The following is a 16,831-nucleotide window of genomic DNA, read 5'->3' as shown; positions in this document are numbered from 1 at the left end:
TATTCTACAGACTAATCACAGAAGACACCCCTGCATCCTAGCAGCTGCTCCACACACACCAAAGGTGAGGGGTGGGCCACTTGGGGAACAGAGGAGGAGGCAGTTCCTTGCCACTGATGGGAGTGAGGTAGGAGGCGGCACACCACATGAAGGACTTTGTTCCTTAAGCACAATAACGGGTGCCGGCAAGTCTTCAGGTCTGGCTATGGATTTTGCTTCTAAAAAATAATTACCAGTCAAATTAAACCTACGCTTTCCTTTATTTAAAAGTTTGGGTAGGCTTCCAGCCCCCAAACCTTTGACCTCTGGCCTAGTTTTCAAGAGAGAAAAGAACACTCTCAGATAACAGGCTCAGAGGCTGGGTCAGCCATCGGATGAGGTTTGAGCCCAGTCCAGGAGCTGTGTGCTAGAACCTCAGTCCCACCTAACCATATCTGGGCCTTGCCCCCAAAAGGGCTCAGAGATGGCTCTGACTGTCCTCTTGGCACTGTGGGGTCCTAGAAAGCAGGGCCCTACACATCCATCTGGTGCCCCTCAGGGCCTAGTGCAGCACTAGGCACGCAGTGGGTGTCAGTGGATGCTGAACCAACCTTGCATGCAGAACGCCATGCCTGCTGTGATGGCTGCAATTTCTGCAGTCATTCTGGGACTCAATCTGCACCCTACCCCTGCCTTGGGAGGCCAGTGTTACCCCTCACGAGGTGGCTTTGCTACATGCAGTGTGGCTGAGAGGTTTTCTGCTTTGACTGAGCATGTGGGAAGAGATGGCCTACAGAAGTCCAGTTCTATACCCCGTGTGAGACATGAGTACAACCTTCCACTTGGTGAACCATTTGAAAGACAATCCACAGGAATTGGCCTAAACCATTATCAGCTGAACTGCTAAGAAAAATTTCCAGGTGGAAATGGGTTCCTAAATATTCTACAATAGAATCTTGGCAACCTACAATTTGCTTATGTTTCTGAATAAAACAATGCCCCCCGCATCCACTGTGGAGTTCTAGTTTTATAATTCTGAGAAACAAAACAACAAAACCAGTTAATATTAAAGAACTCATAAACAGAAGCACCCTATGGAAATTTAAATAGGCTTTAAAATAAACAAAACTTTTATTAATCCAAAGACCTTACAGATTCAACTTTCTCCTGCATTTTATTTTTCCAGTTTAGAAGATCTGTCTCTGAGTCTGAATATCTCTCTGGCCAAATTACCCACTGAAGAACTTAGGTTTCAGGCGGGTGAAAGTCTGTGGCTGCCTAACCCAAGTCTCTACCGTTTGGCTGTGAGCAAGCTACAGCTTTTTGAGACAGAGTCTCACTCTGTCACCCAGGCTCAAGTGTAGTGGCACGATCTCAGCTCATTGCAACCTCTGCCTCCTGGTTTCAAGCAATTCTCCTGCCTCAGCCTCCCGAGTAGCTGGGATTATAGGCATGTGCCATCACACTGGGCTAATTTTTCTATTTTTAGTAGAGATGGGGTTTCGCCATGTTGGCCAAGCTGGTCTCGAACTGTCGATCTCAAGTGATCCACCTGCCTTGGCCTCCCAAAGTGCTGAGATTACAGGCGTGAGCCACCATGCCCGGCCAAGCCACAGATTGAAATGGCATCTTTGTGTCCTTGTTATCTGGTCACTCACAGAAGGAAGAGGACAGTAGATGGCTGGAGGTGGGTCTCCCGATATTTTCCAAGAAAATATCAGGAAGACTAACGGGATGACCCCCCCAAAAAGGGGAGTTTCTTTCTATAAAGATATTTCAAATGTAGGAAATACTGACTGGGGCCGCATGTGGTGGGTCACACCTGTAATCCCAGCACTTTGAGAGTCTGAGGTGAGTGGTTCTCTTGAGCCCAGGAGTTCGAGACCAGCCTAGGCAACATGGCGAACCCTCATCTCTACCAAAAATTAGTTGGGCATGGTGGCGTACGCCTGTAGTCCCAGCTACTTGGGCAGCTGAGGTGGAAGGATTGCTTGAGCCTAGAAGTCAAGGCTGCAATGAGCTGTGATGCGCCACTGTACTCCAGCCTGGGCAAGAGTGAAACCCTGTCTCAAAAAGAAATAAAAAAAAAAAAAGAGGAACTACTGACTGAAGTGAAAGGCAGGCTTAAATTCCATCTCAAAGAAACCTCATGCAGCAGCAAGGATGAACAGCTTTGAGCCAGGAAAGGACAGGGGCAGGAGCAAGGTTTAGATGCTACTTGCTTGGTGCTACCCCAGCCCCTACTCCCAAGCAGCACAGAACCTCTACACATGACCACAGTCAACAGGAAGAGCCTTTATCTATCTCCTAGGACAGGTTTTAGAAGCTCCTTGTTGGGTGGGTCTGCCTAGAAGTCCTTTAAAGTTTCTCAGATCAGAATATAAATGTCTTTCTTCAGCATTCTCTAGAGAGATGAAATCATGATCAAACGAGAAAGGAATAGCAAGGGTAGCAGTAAGTTCTTCTAAAGCAGAAGAACAGGCTGAGAGAAGTGATGGCACTTACAAAAGGGAACTGTGCTGTAAAGATCAATTGTTCCTTGATTTGCAAACTTCCCTGCCCAGCAGCTGCTGGAAAAGCACCCATAAGTAGCCCGAGGGCTGTCAGCATCTACCAGTCAGATTAACTTTGGCTCTGTATAAGGCAGAGTGTCACTGGAGGAAGTGGAGGACCAGCCATTCTCATCCCTGCCAATTTTACTTTGGGCTAAAGGACTGGGTTCTTGTCTTGAAGACATTCAGTTTACCTCAACTTCGGGTCACCATTCCTTGATGATTTGATGAAGGAGAGCCACTTCTCACACAGAAATGGGATAGAGAAACTCAAAAGGGTCCCAAGACAGCCAGGGGCAGGTGCACATGCCCTGCACTGGACTGAAGGTCAGGGTGCTCACCTGACTGTGGAGTCGCTGCAGCTCTTCTAGGCTTTGCCTCAGTTTACCCCTCTCTCCCTCCATGAGCTCCCTTAGGGCTCTCGAGTCCTCACTGGTCTGCCTTATCTGTTCTTCTAAGGAGTCATCATCAAGTCTCCGGGAGCTCTGACAGTAAAAGAAAGACAGCCAGACAGATATGGTAAGGGTACAGGAGAGATAGGGAAGTGGGAGAGAGATGGTTAGTCGGGGGAGAGAAGGAGAGGAGAAATGGGGGAGAGTGGAGGAATGACGTGGGGAAAGATAGTAGGGAAGATGAAGGGAAGGAGAAAAGGAGGGGAGAGACAAAAGGTGGAAGGAAGAAGGGGTCAAAAAGAGAGATTGCGGCCGGGCGCAGTGGCTCACGCCTGTAATCCCAGCACTTTGGGAGGCCGAGGCCGAGGCAGCGGATCACGAGATCAGGAGATCGAGACCATCCTGGCTAACACGGTGAAACCCTGTCTCTACTAAAAATACAAAAAATTAGCCGGGCATGGTGGCAGGCGCCTGTAGTCCCAGCTACTTGGGAGGCAGGAGAATGGCGTGAACCTGGGAGGCAGAGGTTGCAGTGAGCAAAGATGGCGCCACTGCGCTCCAGCCTGGGCAACAGAGCGAGACTCCGTCTCAGAAAAAAAAAAAAAAAAAAAAAAAAAAAGATTGCTCAATTTCAACCTGCAAACAGATGTTCACTTTTGTTTCAGGCTTGGGGGAAAGGAAGCCGTGTGGTGGGAATAGCATACCACATTCTGCCAGCTCTCTTCTCCCACAGTGACCTGGCCTCATAGTACAATACCTCCCACAAATCAATACGGCATGGTCAGACAGAACAGCTGCCCTTCATATTACTTTACCCAATACAGGCAGAAAGACACAAGTTTTCTGTAAGAGGATGAAACATGAGGAGAAATAATAGCCAAAAAGCTGGGAGCGTGAGTGGAGGGTAAGTCAGGGAGAAATGTGTCATGAAGCTGGAAGAAATGCCAGACTGCCCAGGATGCTCATGGGAACAGTCCTCTCCTCCACAGGTGGCCACATCTAGGATTCTAAAAGGCCCTTAGAGCTGATAGCTGATCTTCCCAACTTCCTGTGCTCACTTACATTCTTTTGGCGGAAGCTTCGGATCTTTTACTTTTGCCAATTCACAGCTAACCCTACCACTAGGACCAAAGGGCTATAGAATAGCAACTTACAGTTTTTACTTGGATACAAACTTCTATATGCAAAGTTTCCAAGGAAAGTCCTTAAATTGGAAGCCGCCATTGTCTGTACATCACTACCTGGAGAAAAAGGCTCTATGTGTACCTGGTGTGTGCAGGAAGCTGCCTTTGGAGCCCTGACACTTGGCCCCTCTGCCTCATCACAGCAGTAGTTGGTGTTCTCAAATAAGGGCTCACGGCCTGGCGCAGTGGCTCACGCCTGCAATCCCAACACTTTAGGAGGCTGAGATGGGTGTATCACTTGAGGTCAAGAGTCAAAACTAGCCTGGTCAACATGGTAAAACCCTGTCTCTACTAAAAATGCAAAAACTAGCTGGGTGTGGTTGGTGGTGCACGCCTGTAACCCCAGCTACTCAGGAAGCTGAGGCACGACAATCACTTGAACCTGAGAGGCAGAGGTTGCAGTGAGCCGAGATTGTGCCACCTCACTCCAGCCGGGGTAACAGAGCGAGACTGTCTCAAAAACAAAATCCAAAACAACCAATAAGGGATCAGAAGAATTCTTGCAGATATTTTATAGGGTTCCAGTTCCAGGGCTGACCTCACCCTATGCACTGGGTTCTAACCTCCCACCAGCCAGCTCCTGTGGGGTAAGGACCATCTCAGACTGGCCTCTTACCGTGGGCTCCATGCCATCCACAATGCTCTGTATCAGTCTCTTGAGCTCATTGAGGGCAGTGCGCAAGCTGCCGGCTGGCACATCCTTGGCGGACGAGGTTTCTGAAGACTCGTCCATGGAGGAGTCCGTGGAGACGGCTGAGTCAGCACTGTCATTGCCTCGAAGGTGTGAGCACAGATAGCGAACCTGGCAGTAGGCTTCCCAGAGCTGCAGTCTCAGCTGTTTCACAGAGAATTACCATTCATTACAGACTCTAGAGAAGACTGCTACCTGGCCATCTTTTTCTAGCATCTGAACCCAAAATACTGATACCCAAGACACCAGTTCTAGAAGAAAGGGTTTTTTGTTCTGTGTTTTTTTTTAAACCCATTGGTCCCAAGAAATAATACTTATTCTGAACCAAGTACATTTATACAGACTCCAAATTCTTATTCCCCCTGTTCTCTAGATCCTTCCATTTGCAATATAAAGCACTTCTTTATGTAAATCAGTTACTTTGGTGGGAGTCAGAAAACAATCAGGGGAATTAATGGTTCTGGGTATTATGAAAAGTGTGAAAAGAAACCAGTTAGATGGAGAAGATGGATCATGACTGCTCTGGAACTCTGTCAATATAACAGGTATGGAGCTGATGGCACAAGCATTTCCTAAGAGGAACTGGGGTGACAATGAGTGGGAATTGGCTGTGCCTATGATACTCTGTCCTCTAGCAATTCTGCTCAATGCCTTAATGGATAAGGTGGGTGGAAAATGGAGGGCCAGGGACATGCTCCATCAGGGCCTGCTTCACGACACTCTAGCCAGCAGGCCAAGGGGCTGACACAGGCACAGGGGCACAGCCTTGCCAGGATGACAGCTGAGCGCTAGGGAGGAGGACGAGCCCTAAGCAACCCCAGGTAGCCTCGCCTGTGGGGTGACAGGCAGGTCAGCACCTGCTCTCGCTCTTGCTCCAGCTCCTCAGCCTCCATGCTCTGCTCTATCTCTGACAGGAGGGATGTGCTGGTGGCGGCAGAGCTCTGCAGACTCCTCTCCTCAGTGAGTTCTTCCACCTTCACCTGCAGCTGTCGGCAGGAGAGACGCACCTCCTGAAGCTCCAGCTGGCTTTGGTGCAGCTTTCAAAGAAAGAGCAAATGGTTTGAGGTTTACCAAACACAAAAACCAAGACAAACTGACCCTCAACCTGATCATGCTTCTGGATCCAACCACCAATTTACAGAAAAATAAATAGGAAAGAGGAACACGTTAAACTACATCAGGAGATGCACTCAGCAAAATCCAGATCTAGAAAATTCTGACTGGGCACGGTGGCTCATGCCTGTAATCCCAGCACTTTGGGAGGCCGAGGCGGGCAGATCACCTAAGGTCAGGAGTATGAGACCAGCCTGGCCAACATGATGAAACCCTGCCTCTATTAAAAATACAAAAATTAGCTGGGCGTGGTGGCAGGCGCCTGAAATCCCAGCTACTTGGGGAATGAGGCAGGAGAATCGCTTGAACCCAGGAGGCGGAGGTTGCAATGAGCTGAGATCATGCCATTGCACTCCAGCCTGGGTGACAGTGTAAGACTCCATCTCAAAAAAAAAAAAGAAAAAAGAAAATTCTATAAGACAAACAACTCCATTTCCTTAACAAAAACATTGCAAGGGAAAAAACAGATAAAGGAGGAACACAGAAATAAAAAAAAAGACTTGAGTTATACCAACCAGGCCGGGCGTGGTGGCTCACGCCTGTAACACCAGCATTTTGGAAGGCCAAAGGGGGCGGATCATCTGAAATCAGGAGTTCAAGACCAGCCTGGCCAACATGGTGAAATCTGTCTCTACTAAAATACAAAAATTAGCTGGGCATGGTGGCGGGCGCCTGTAATCCCAGCTACTCGGGAGGCTGAGGCAGGAGAATCGCTTGAACCCAGGAGGCGGAGGTTACAGTGAGCCGAGATTGCGCCATTGCACTCCAGCCTGGGCGACAAGAATGAAACTCCATCTCAAAAAAAAAAAAAAAAGAGTTATACCAACCAATCGCACTATGTAGGCCCATTTTAATCTGTACCTTGATTCAAACGAAAATGTGAAAAAATTATGACGTTTATAAGACAAGTGAAAATCTGAGCACTCACTGGGCATTTTATGATATTAAAATATGCTAATTTTTTTGGTATAATAGTACTGTAGTTACATTTTTTAAAGTTCTTATCTTTTAGAGTTAGTACTTTTTATTTACAGATGAACTTATTAAAATCTGAGATTTACTTCAAAATAATGTGAGAGAAAAGGAAATGGACGTTATGAAGATGGGGCAGCACTGGGCAGGGATTGGTGGTTTTCAGAGCTGGGCTTCATTACACTGTGCCACTGTGGAATGTTTGAAACCCTTTGCAATAAAAAATCAAACACACACAGGCACACAAAGTGAGACACCATTAGAGTCTCACCCAAGATGGCTAACATAAATAATACAAATAATATCAAGTGTTGATGAAGATGCGGGGCAATGCTGGTGGGAGTAGAAAATGTACGAATACTTTGGAAAATTGGCAGTTTCTAATAAAGTTAAATATAATCTATATTCTATGATCCAGCAATTCCACTTCTAGCTGTAGACCCAACAAAAATGAAATGTGTACAACAGACATACACAAGATGTTCAAATAACCACAAATGGGAAACAATCCAAATGCTAATAAAAATAAAATAAGTAAATTGTGGCATGTTCACATGTTGGAGTACTATAGAGCAATGAAAGAATATACTGCTACTATATGCCACAACATGGTTGAATTTCATAGACACAATGTTGAACAAAAGCCAGACATAGAAAGTATACATGAGTCTATAAAACGTTCCCAAACTTCACTGAGGTAGAAAAACGTTGGAGTAGAGGTTTGCTTTTGAGGAAGTGGCAAGTATTCTTTTTAGGGTGCTGATCGTGGTCTGTATCTTGATCTCCATGGTGATTACACACATATGTATTTGTAAAAATTAATTGGGCTATCCCCTTAAGATTTGTATGCTTTACTATATATACATTTTCATGAAAAAAAAAATGAAGGGGAGAAAGAGTAGCTTGGAAAGGAGCCGGGGGTGGAAACGGGAGTAGCATCTGGATAGTAATACCAAGAGTTTCTACCCCCACCCAACCATTAGAGGCAAGGCCCTAGGCTGGCCCCTCGCTTCCACATCAGGTAGTTGAGTCACAGGTGAAAAGTGACTTTCCTAAAACCCTTGTGAAGCAGAACTGGACTCATGACTCCCAGTCCAGGGTTCTTTCCAGTTTCCACATACCTCATTTGTCCCAGAGAGATATTAACAGATGAGATAGTAACTTATTTTGAAGATCTTTGAGGGAGGAAGTCCCACAGCTTCAGTTCTAACTCTCATGGGCAGAAATGTCCACAGTTTTGCCATGTCTAACATCAGTCCTTCATCCTGCACGTTCACCTGTTTGTTCTCTCTCAGTCCTTTTCTGAAGACTTGAAAAGAGCCAATTACTTGGAGACATTCCTTTTCAATAGCTTTCCAAATTGCTCTATTCTGCAAGCCAAATATATATATTATATGCCCTTTAGACTTTTCCCAGCCTCTCTCTCTTGATTTTTAAATGATCTCAGAGATTTTCACATAAGCCTACATTTTTAGAGCTAGCAGAACCACAGAGATCAATGAGTCCAACTATGTCAGGATAAAACTGAAGCTTAGAAAAGGGGAATGACGCCAGTGGTAGAGAGGAAACAGCAGTGCAAGGGTCAGGAATTGTGGGCAGTGCTCTTTCCTTCTCTCTCCATGCTGCTACTTCACCCCCTCCACCCCACTACATTCTCCATGGCCCCTTCTGTGTGCAGTTCACAATAGGGTACAACTCTCTGGGGAGGTTACTACTGCTGAATATAAGGGGACGACCCAACCACAACTGCTAAATGCTATTTTTTTTGAGTCTCCGTCACCCAGGCTGGAGTGCAGTGGTGCGATCTTGGCTCACTGCAACCTCTGCCCCCTGGGTTCAAGCAATTTTCCTGCCTCAGCTTCCCTAGTAGCTGGGACCACAGGCATGCGCCACCCTGCCCAGCTAAATTTTGTATTTTTAGTAGAGACGGGGTTTCACCATATTGGCCAGGCTGGTCTCGAACTCCTGACCTCAAGTTATCTGCCCATCTCGGCTTCCCAAAGTGCTGGGATTACAGGCGTAAGCCACCACGCCCAGCCTAAATGCTATCTTCTTATCTGTGCGCTCCATCACTAACTTGCTTTTAATACAGCAGACCTTAGTTGCAGAATTGTCGTCAGTTTGCTAGCAGCTAGACACATGACCACATGCCACATCTGCCCAGAAGCAATGTTTCCCACTCTTCCTATCTGTGGACTGCAACTCCTCACTCCAGGTCCTTAGAAGACTTTCAGGAAGTGGTGGTCGTGGGGAGAACTTCCTGGGATTTAAATTAAGCTAATTTATTCTTTTATAAAACAGCATTTCTGGGGTCACCTCTGTTCCATTAAAAAGAAAGCAGACACTACACTGGTCTTTTTCAGACCTGTGGCCGAGTTGGCCTGTGGCTCCTGCAGAAATGCAGACTGGGGTGGCTGGCAGCCACTTAGAGCTCTATAGTTCTCATGAAGGGAGAAAGCTGTCTTGCAGAGCCTTTGGCCAATCACTTAGGGGCCCTGGGAGCCTCACCTTCACCGTCAGTACTTGGAAATGATTGGTTAACAGCACCAGTGATCTGGAATAGCCTTAACGAGGAAAGGTTTGGAGCCTGGCTGCCCAGAGAATGAAGAAAGGATTGGCAAGCCTGCTCTGCGTAGTTCTGGTGGATCAGCAATACCTGCTGGACCAGTGGGAACTTCTCCAACCCCAGTTTTGAGGAGACTCAGAAAGAAAAACATCAGGGTTACAGGAAAAAAGGAGACATTCCTAGGAAGCATTTGGCACAATTACAAATGGCATATTAAACTGGCAAAATGCTTCACAATTATTTTTTAGACAACTCCACACATATCTCAGCAGGAGGAAGTTCAGCACAGACAAGTACAAGTTCTTATGTACTGGACAAAATTAGTTCAATTACTCATGCACACTCAAAGGTGCTTAATTAATGATAACAGCAAGGGAACAAAAGACCAGGAGAGGTCTGCACTCTCCAGTCAACAACTGATTCACCAACTGGACAGACACAGGCAGAAAAACCAAACCAAACAAGAGAAGAGTCTATTACATTTAAGAGCCCTTTAAAATAAGAAACATCATCCTTTATATGACAAAGATGACACTAAGTATACTTATATGTATGAATAAGAATGACACCAAGTGCTTTATGTTTGTACAGTACACTACATTTACGCTCATCTGAGGGAACTGGGATGGTGTGATGTTATGTGATTTGCCTAATGGTACACAATCAGCATTAGAGCAAGGTCTAGGCTCCAGGTCACCTGCTTCCTGGGTTGCCCCACAGTGAGCAGGGCCTGTGCTCTGCTGATGGAATCCACCCAGTCGCTGGGACTAGGCCCTGCACACATCTGTAAGATGCCCAGCTGAGTATGAGACAGGGCAGTTAAGTGGCCCTTAGAGGGACAAACAGATTTCCTTTACTGGATAGTAAGAGTTTGGCAAAATACTTGATATATACTGGGTGCTCAATGAATAATAATTTTTATGCTTATTCTCAGGTCTGAAAAAATTCAGAGTTGGATTTGGTCAGTTGTTTGAAAATCTGTTTTTGATAGCAGGACCCCAATTATATAGTGACAGAGATCAAAAGGGGGCTCCCCTGGTTGTGACAGGCCTGTTACCTTGCCTGCTCAGCCATCTCTCACCCTTGTCTGAGGATTTAAAATCAAGGGATTAAGTACATTCCAAGGCCACTAGCTTTACATTTTACAAGTATGGTTTAGGATCATTCAGCTGCTACCTGAGTAAGCTGGATTTTTTATTTCTGTATCAGTACAGGCCATTTTAGCAACAGAAAGGACTTTCTGGAGGACACTGGTAATTAGTGGCAACTTGAGAGTTTCACATGAACTGAAGGACTATAATAAATTGTTAGAGAAGATGAAAATTCAGCCTATAAATGCAGATTTTCCAAATCAGCTGAGTCCTGCCTGACTTGCTGCAGGTGAATGACACCTTCTCAGTCTTGAAGTTCAACAGGAAGACAGTGGATGTCACATGGTGAGCTAGTGCATGTGGCATGATGGGATTTTCGCTGCTAAAGAATGTACAGCCCACAGTGCTGGTCAGGCCCCTGAAGGCATACTAGTCCTGCCTCTTTCCCCCCAACCCAGGTCCCCAATTCTTGATTTGAAATAAGGACTTTTCACTGTAAATTCATGCTGAACTGAAAGTTTCTTTTAGGCAAGAGCCATTTTTCTCTTTCTCCATACTTATTTTCCTTCTCCTCCCGTACTGTACGTCAGCAACCCTCAGGAGAGCAGCTTGATAGGGTAATAAATGCTGGTCAGGAACTGACTTTCGGAGTCAAGTGATACCCAGAAGTTATCACTGAGCTACAGGTAAAGCAGGTGAGAGGGTTCCAGTCTCGAGTCTACCAAAGACTCACTACATGACTTTGGATAAACGGTTCAGTTTTTCTCAATTTCAGCTTTATGATGTATGCTAAAAGCACCCTGTATGCCAAACAAGCACACAAATGTTCACTGCTATTATTATCATCAACCTTGAAAAATGAGCAAATTCTTTTCCATCTTGAAAACTGCTGTAAGGCTTTAGCCAGCACCATTTTCTACTCAACATTTACTGAGGCACTACTATTAATATATGGAAAGTTACTAGCTGAAGGTACTAAAAACATGGAGAGATAAAAGCCATTCATTTTCCCTCAAAGAGGCTCATCACTCAGGTGTCAGCTTAGCTGATGGTGCCAGGGACAAGTAATCTTAGTCCAAGACATTATATTTCCTTATCCCATACCCCAGGGCTTTCAAACAGCCTACCTATGAGCCCAGTGGGGGCTTCTGTGGCCTAGCCTTTGGGCAGAGACCCACCTGGTGCTTGAGTACACCTGGCTGACCACCTCTGCACAAACATCACTGTTGCAATCTAGTGCACTCCCTGGCATGCACGGAGAATGCCAAAGGGAAGCAATGCACTCCTAGTTTCTGACCCCAGGTCCTCCTAGGCCAGCCCAGCAAAGCATCTTGGTAGCAGATGCTGTATTCTATTTCTGGGAAGACTGGAGTGAAGATATCTTTTTGTTTTGGGAGTTGTTTCCTGTCAAGTGTGAGCTTGGGGATTCAGCTGAGGCCCGGTAGCAGTTCCCAAATAAGAACAAATATGGCCATGAAGCAATCTCCTTCAGGAAGAAAAAAAGAGACTGATTAGGCTCACAAAGGGGTCAGTCTATGCCTTTTCTGGCAACTGTCAGAAGCAGCATATAAATCTTGCTGTGTTCAGTGGGCAGCTTCAGGTTGCTGCTCCATGCCAGCCAACTAAATCCGTGAGCTTGGGAAGACAGCAGCAGAGAGCATTATGAGCTGAGTTAGAGAGTCACAGGCTCCCTCTGAAACCTTCTAGCAGATTTTGCAAATGCTAGGAGGCCAGAATAGCACTCCTGGTGTTCCAGCCATGTTAAGAACCCAGAGAGAACTCTGTGAAACTGCTCCATGGGCCAGTGGCTCAGAACACATTGGAGGAATGATCTGTGGGTAGCGGTGCACTTCCTTTAGGCAGAGTCGGAAGAGCCAAGTTAGTGAATGCCCCAGGCCCCACAGTGAGACCTCAGCATCATCCACTTCCAGCTTACCCCAGAAGTGATGCTGGCCTCCCAGCCTTTTCTTTTTGGCTAAGTGCTCCTTTTATCTGGCTCTAGTCCTGCAAGACAGCTTCTCTACCCCAGTACCTGTAGGTCCTTGTCATGGCCCTGTCTCTCCAGGATTAGCACCCGGTCCTGTAGCTCCTCCACGGTCCCTTGGAGCAGGTCATTTTCCTCTAAAGTAGCGCTGAGACGATGCTCCAGCTCCCGTTTCCGATCTGACAGCATCTTGATCTGAAAGGGTGGAGAGTCACAGGGTGGTGTGGAGTTACACCCGGGCTGACAAGTAGGAACTAGGGACTAGCCCCAAAACATGAAGGCAAGTATCTTTCAGTATTCTGCCCAATGTCACGGTACCCCCATCTCTGAGAGAATAGCTATGAAACCCTAAGCTGAAGAGAAAACCCCTCCCCTCTAGAAACCTGTCTGGGAAGAAGTAGGAGTTGAGCTCTGGGGAAGCTGGAATGTGGGATGCCAGGCAGAGGAAGGGAAGGCTAGTGCTCTGGAAATTCCAGAGATAAGATAAAAAAAAAAAAGGGCTCCACCTTACCCGCCCTCAACTTTACCCCATCCTTACAATTGGCAGGAGGAGTGGAACCTAACCTGCTGCACTACTTCTCCTCCTCAAGTCATGAGCACAAGAAAATGCCCAGGAAATCCTCTGGAGTGCCATGTTTTCACACCCCGGGATTCCCCTCCATCTTCCTTTCCCCGCTCCTGGCCCCTCTGACACTAGAGGTCACAGCTCAGATCCAGTGCCTTGAGTTAAGGGAAGAGCTCCCAGGGTACAGAAAGCAAAGTAGTGCCTGCATCAGCCTGTGTCCTGGAATGGAGCAGGACACAGATACAAGTGAATGCTGACTTTACTCAGAGTAACTTTTACCTGAGCGAGTCATCTGTGAAGAGGCGCAAATTCTTTTTATGAAACAGGTTGATATGTTCGTATACACTGAATACCTAGTCAGTCTCCACATAAGTAAATCTTCTTTTAGGAAGGTCTGTCTGATCTCTTCAGTGTCAGTGAGAAAACAGAGGCAAAGAGGAAAGAGATGCCAAGTCTCCTCTGGCCTCAAGGTTTGCAGGGTGAGAAGCTGAGCCAGTGCTCCCCAAGGCTGGGGATGCTTCACTCAAAAGATCACCACCCTGGCTCGGGGCTCCAGAAAGCCCTGCCAATTGGATCTGACTCCTAGGGGACCTTCTGGAATCCTGAAGGTCCTCGTGGATCCTCCCATTTATTTAGCAGTGCCCCACTGGACTGATTCTTAACCAGTTTCTTGCTTATAAATATTTTCTTGACATGGTTAAAATATTCTCCAGGTTCTCTAGTCCAGCTTTGATAACAATTCCTTAAGGCTTTTACTTGGGCAAGTTTTGGGGACCAACCTTAGAACTTTTCCAGGGGAAATCCTGAAATGAATGTCTAGCTTGTTTCAAGTCCTATGAGATACACTTTTCCCTTTACATTTTAGCTGTTCTCACTCTCTGAACTAGAATTCTGCTCACAGGGCACAGATCTTCTCTGGTCACCAATTCAATCAGATAGGATGTTGTCCTGGGGAAACAAAGTATGTGGCCTTTGTCCAGAGAGATCAGGTATCTGGCCAAACAAAGAAATATTGTCTCTCAAGTGTGCACCTCGGTAGGAGACCAAAAGGAGCAAGCCCCTTTTGTGAATGGGTCCACTATTTCCTACACTGAAGCAAAGTTACTCATGTGAAGATAATTCTTACTCTAGTTGATTTTCATTTAAATACCCTCTGACCTTTAAATTTTCCTTCTCATGAATCATCTTTGTTTCCCAAGTTTCAGTCAGTGAAGTGATGGGGTAATAAGATTCTGATACACAACTGACCCTAAAAAAACTTAGTTCGGAGCTACACAAAGTAACTTCATTGAAACAAACAATTTCATAGCTTGCCTTTTAAGGTAGCAGTGTTCATGGACAAAGCAGGGAATCAGTGTTAGGCCGCCAACTCCCTCACCCAGCCCTGTACACCCTGAAACTTGTGAAAAAATCTGGCAATAAACATTCCTGGGAATGACCCGGTTCATGAGGGTCTAGAAAAAGTGAATGGGTGAGGAAAGAGGAAGACAGGAAACTTGAAGGAGTCAGAGGCTGGCAGAGGCAGGTGAACGGCAAGTCATGCACACAAATGGTCACACACAGGCATGCCAAACCCCACTGGAACAAACTCTACTTACTTCAAGGACCTGCTGCTCAATACCAGTAGGCATTCCAAGGGAAAGGGGGAAGGAAGGGAATAGGAGGCAGGAGAGAAGATAAGATATTGACAGACTTTAGGAAAAACATCCTCAGGTCATTTACCGAGCAGGGGAACAGGCTATCTGGGTTTCTCTGGCCTGACCATGACGGCAGATCGCTTTGTCACAGTGGAAGGTTACTTGTTCAACCTGGCTCTAGACTGTCCTTCAAACTCTGACTTAGCAAAGGGGCTGCTACTTGGCCTCTTTAGCCAGATACTTGGCTGAAGGGTCCTCAAAAGCAGACCAGGTGGAAGCCTCTCCCGGGGGGAGGCCTGGTTTGGGCTGGTGATAAGATCCTTACCCTCTCTTCACCTTCCACAACCAAATTCTCACAGTATCGTTCCCCTGCCGATACTTCCTTTTTCCCCTCATCCTGGCCCTCACATTCTGGCCTCTCCTATGGTTCCAATAACATCACTGTGTTCCAGGTATCATATAAAGTGCCTTGTATGCATTAACCCATAATATCCTTGCAAAAACCTGTGAAGTAGAAAGAAACTTCTATTTCTCTCATTTTGCAGATGAGAATAACAGTAGACCTTACTAAGATGGAGTGAACTGGGCCTAAATGGAATAGAGAAAGGCGAGATGCCCTTTCCCACCTCCTATTTGGGATTGGCAAGGATATTTTTGGAGAGATCAACATATTCAGTAAAATGTAGGTCACTCGTGATTTCAACACACCCGGCAGTAACTCTGAGCAACTTCATTTTTCCAGACAACAGGCTACCCAGAGAAACAGATCAAATGTTCCCCATTTAGTTTCGCACAGAAATGTCTTTCTGTAGAGATTTTAGGCCCTTTTACATAGAGCAGTTTTTTGTCTCCCAGTGAGAAAAGCACTCCATCTTCCAGCACTGCTGTGTCAGGAGGCTCACCTCGGCCTGAAGGCTCTCCAGCCGGATGATATGCTGGTTGGTTGATGAGTTTTTCTCCCGAAAGTCTTCTCTGAGGGCGTGGACCTGCATGGAGAGTTGTCTCTCAACTTCTGATGCCTGAAACAGAGGAGACCTGCAGAGCTGATTCAGAGGTTATGCAAATGAAGTCTGTTAAGATTTCTGCCTTTCATTTATCAAGCATCTCTTTGCACTTTCTATTCTTTAAGGAGCACTAGATGAGATGCTGGTTTCCCATGTACCATCCATTTGTTCTCTAGTCCAAAACAGGACAAACTCCCACCCCCACCTCTACCATTAATGACCCTGTCTAGGTCCAAGACCACTTTACTGATCAAAGGAAACAGCCCTAGGAAATAGTATGCTTTCAAATGTTAGTTATCATTATTACTCTACATATAGCAGAAACTCAGCAAATATCTAACAAATTGAAAGTCTGAATATTTTACATAAAAGAATAAGATGGTTATACCTACTGCCTTAGAAATTCCTTTATTTCTCCCATCAATTTCCTCAAGTGGGCTCAGTCAAATCACGTGCATCTGCATTTCTCTCCTCTACTTAACATGGACACTATTTGAAATTTCTTGTCATACCTGTTAAGATTTTTGCCATCATTCCTCAAGGACATTTTTGCAACTTTTAATTCTTTGGGGAGTGCCAGCAGAGGTGCCTGTTTCCCACCTCAATCCATTTATGATCTAATGCTAAAATACAGCAAACACCAAATACCATTTGGTGTTGTAGGAGGCTCACTTGGTAACACAAACTCCAGCCCTCCTCCTGAGGGTCCCAGCCCAGACCCTACTGAGGGAGCCCTGCTCACTGTCCTGTGGAGAGGAGAGCCACGGGACAAATTAAGTAACTGCCTCAATGCTTTTTTGAGGCCAAATGGGGTCAGTAAGCTTTATGGGTTCTCGGGAGAGATCACTGTGTGCTGGAACGGCCAGGAAAGGCTTTCCGAGGAGGTGGGATGGTGATAATGTTGAAGTGGTAGGCTAGTTGTTCAATGAGGCTCTCACAATAAATGGTTACATGTTCAGTAGTTCTTTCTATCTTCAAGTACTATATAATCAATTGTCCATCTTTTTTATTTTTGGTTCCACATATTCAACAAATGTTACCTCACTCGACTACAGAGCCACAGAAGATTCTTAACCTACAGTGCTATTTTAAAAACAATTA

The 16,831-nt window shown here is 46.0% G+C and overlaps 1 protein-coding gene across 3 annotated transcripts in view; it reads right to left on the bottom strand.

Annotated features, from left to right (window-relative positions):
* Positions 1-16,831, bottom strand: part of BICDL1 (BICD family like cargo adaptor 1) — a 103,057-nt gene that overhangs the window by 16,689 nt on the left and 69,537 nt on the right. For 2 of the 3 annotated variants that reach the window (XM_054444068.2, XM_054444069.1), the window contains exons 3-7: positions 15,629-15,745; positions 12,573-12,719; positions 5,656-5,835; positions 4,724-4,942; positions 2,873-3,016 (exon numbers count right to left, since the gene is read on the bottom strand). In XM_054444068.2, the coding sequence (XP_054300043.1) occupies positions 2,873-3,016; positions 4,724-4,942; positions 5,656-5,835; positions 12,573-12,719; positions 15,629-15,745 (807 nt within the window). The remainder of the gene's footprint in view (positions 1-2,872; positions 3,017-4,723; positions 4,943-5,655; positions 5,836-12,572; positions 12,720-15,628; positions 15,746-16,831) is intronic. The other variant, XM_054444070.1, reaches the window with a different exon arrangement.

The sequence above is a fragment of the Pongo pygmaeus genome, chromosome 10 (genome assembly GCF_028885625.2).
Source record: "Pongo pygmaeus isolate AG05252 chromosome 10, NHGRI_mPonPyg2-v2.0_pri, whole genome shotgun sequence".
In the NCBI taxonomy this organism is placed as follows: Eukaryota; Metazoa; Chordata; class Mammalia; order Primates; family Hominidae; genus Pongo; species Pongo pygmaeus.
Note: the sequence above shows the minus strand (reverse complement) of the source record. Positions and strands in the feature narration are given on the sequence as shown.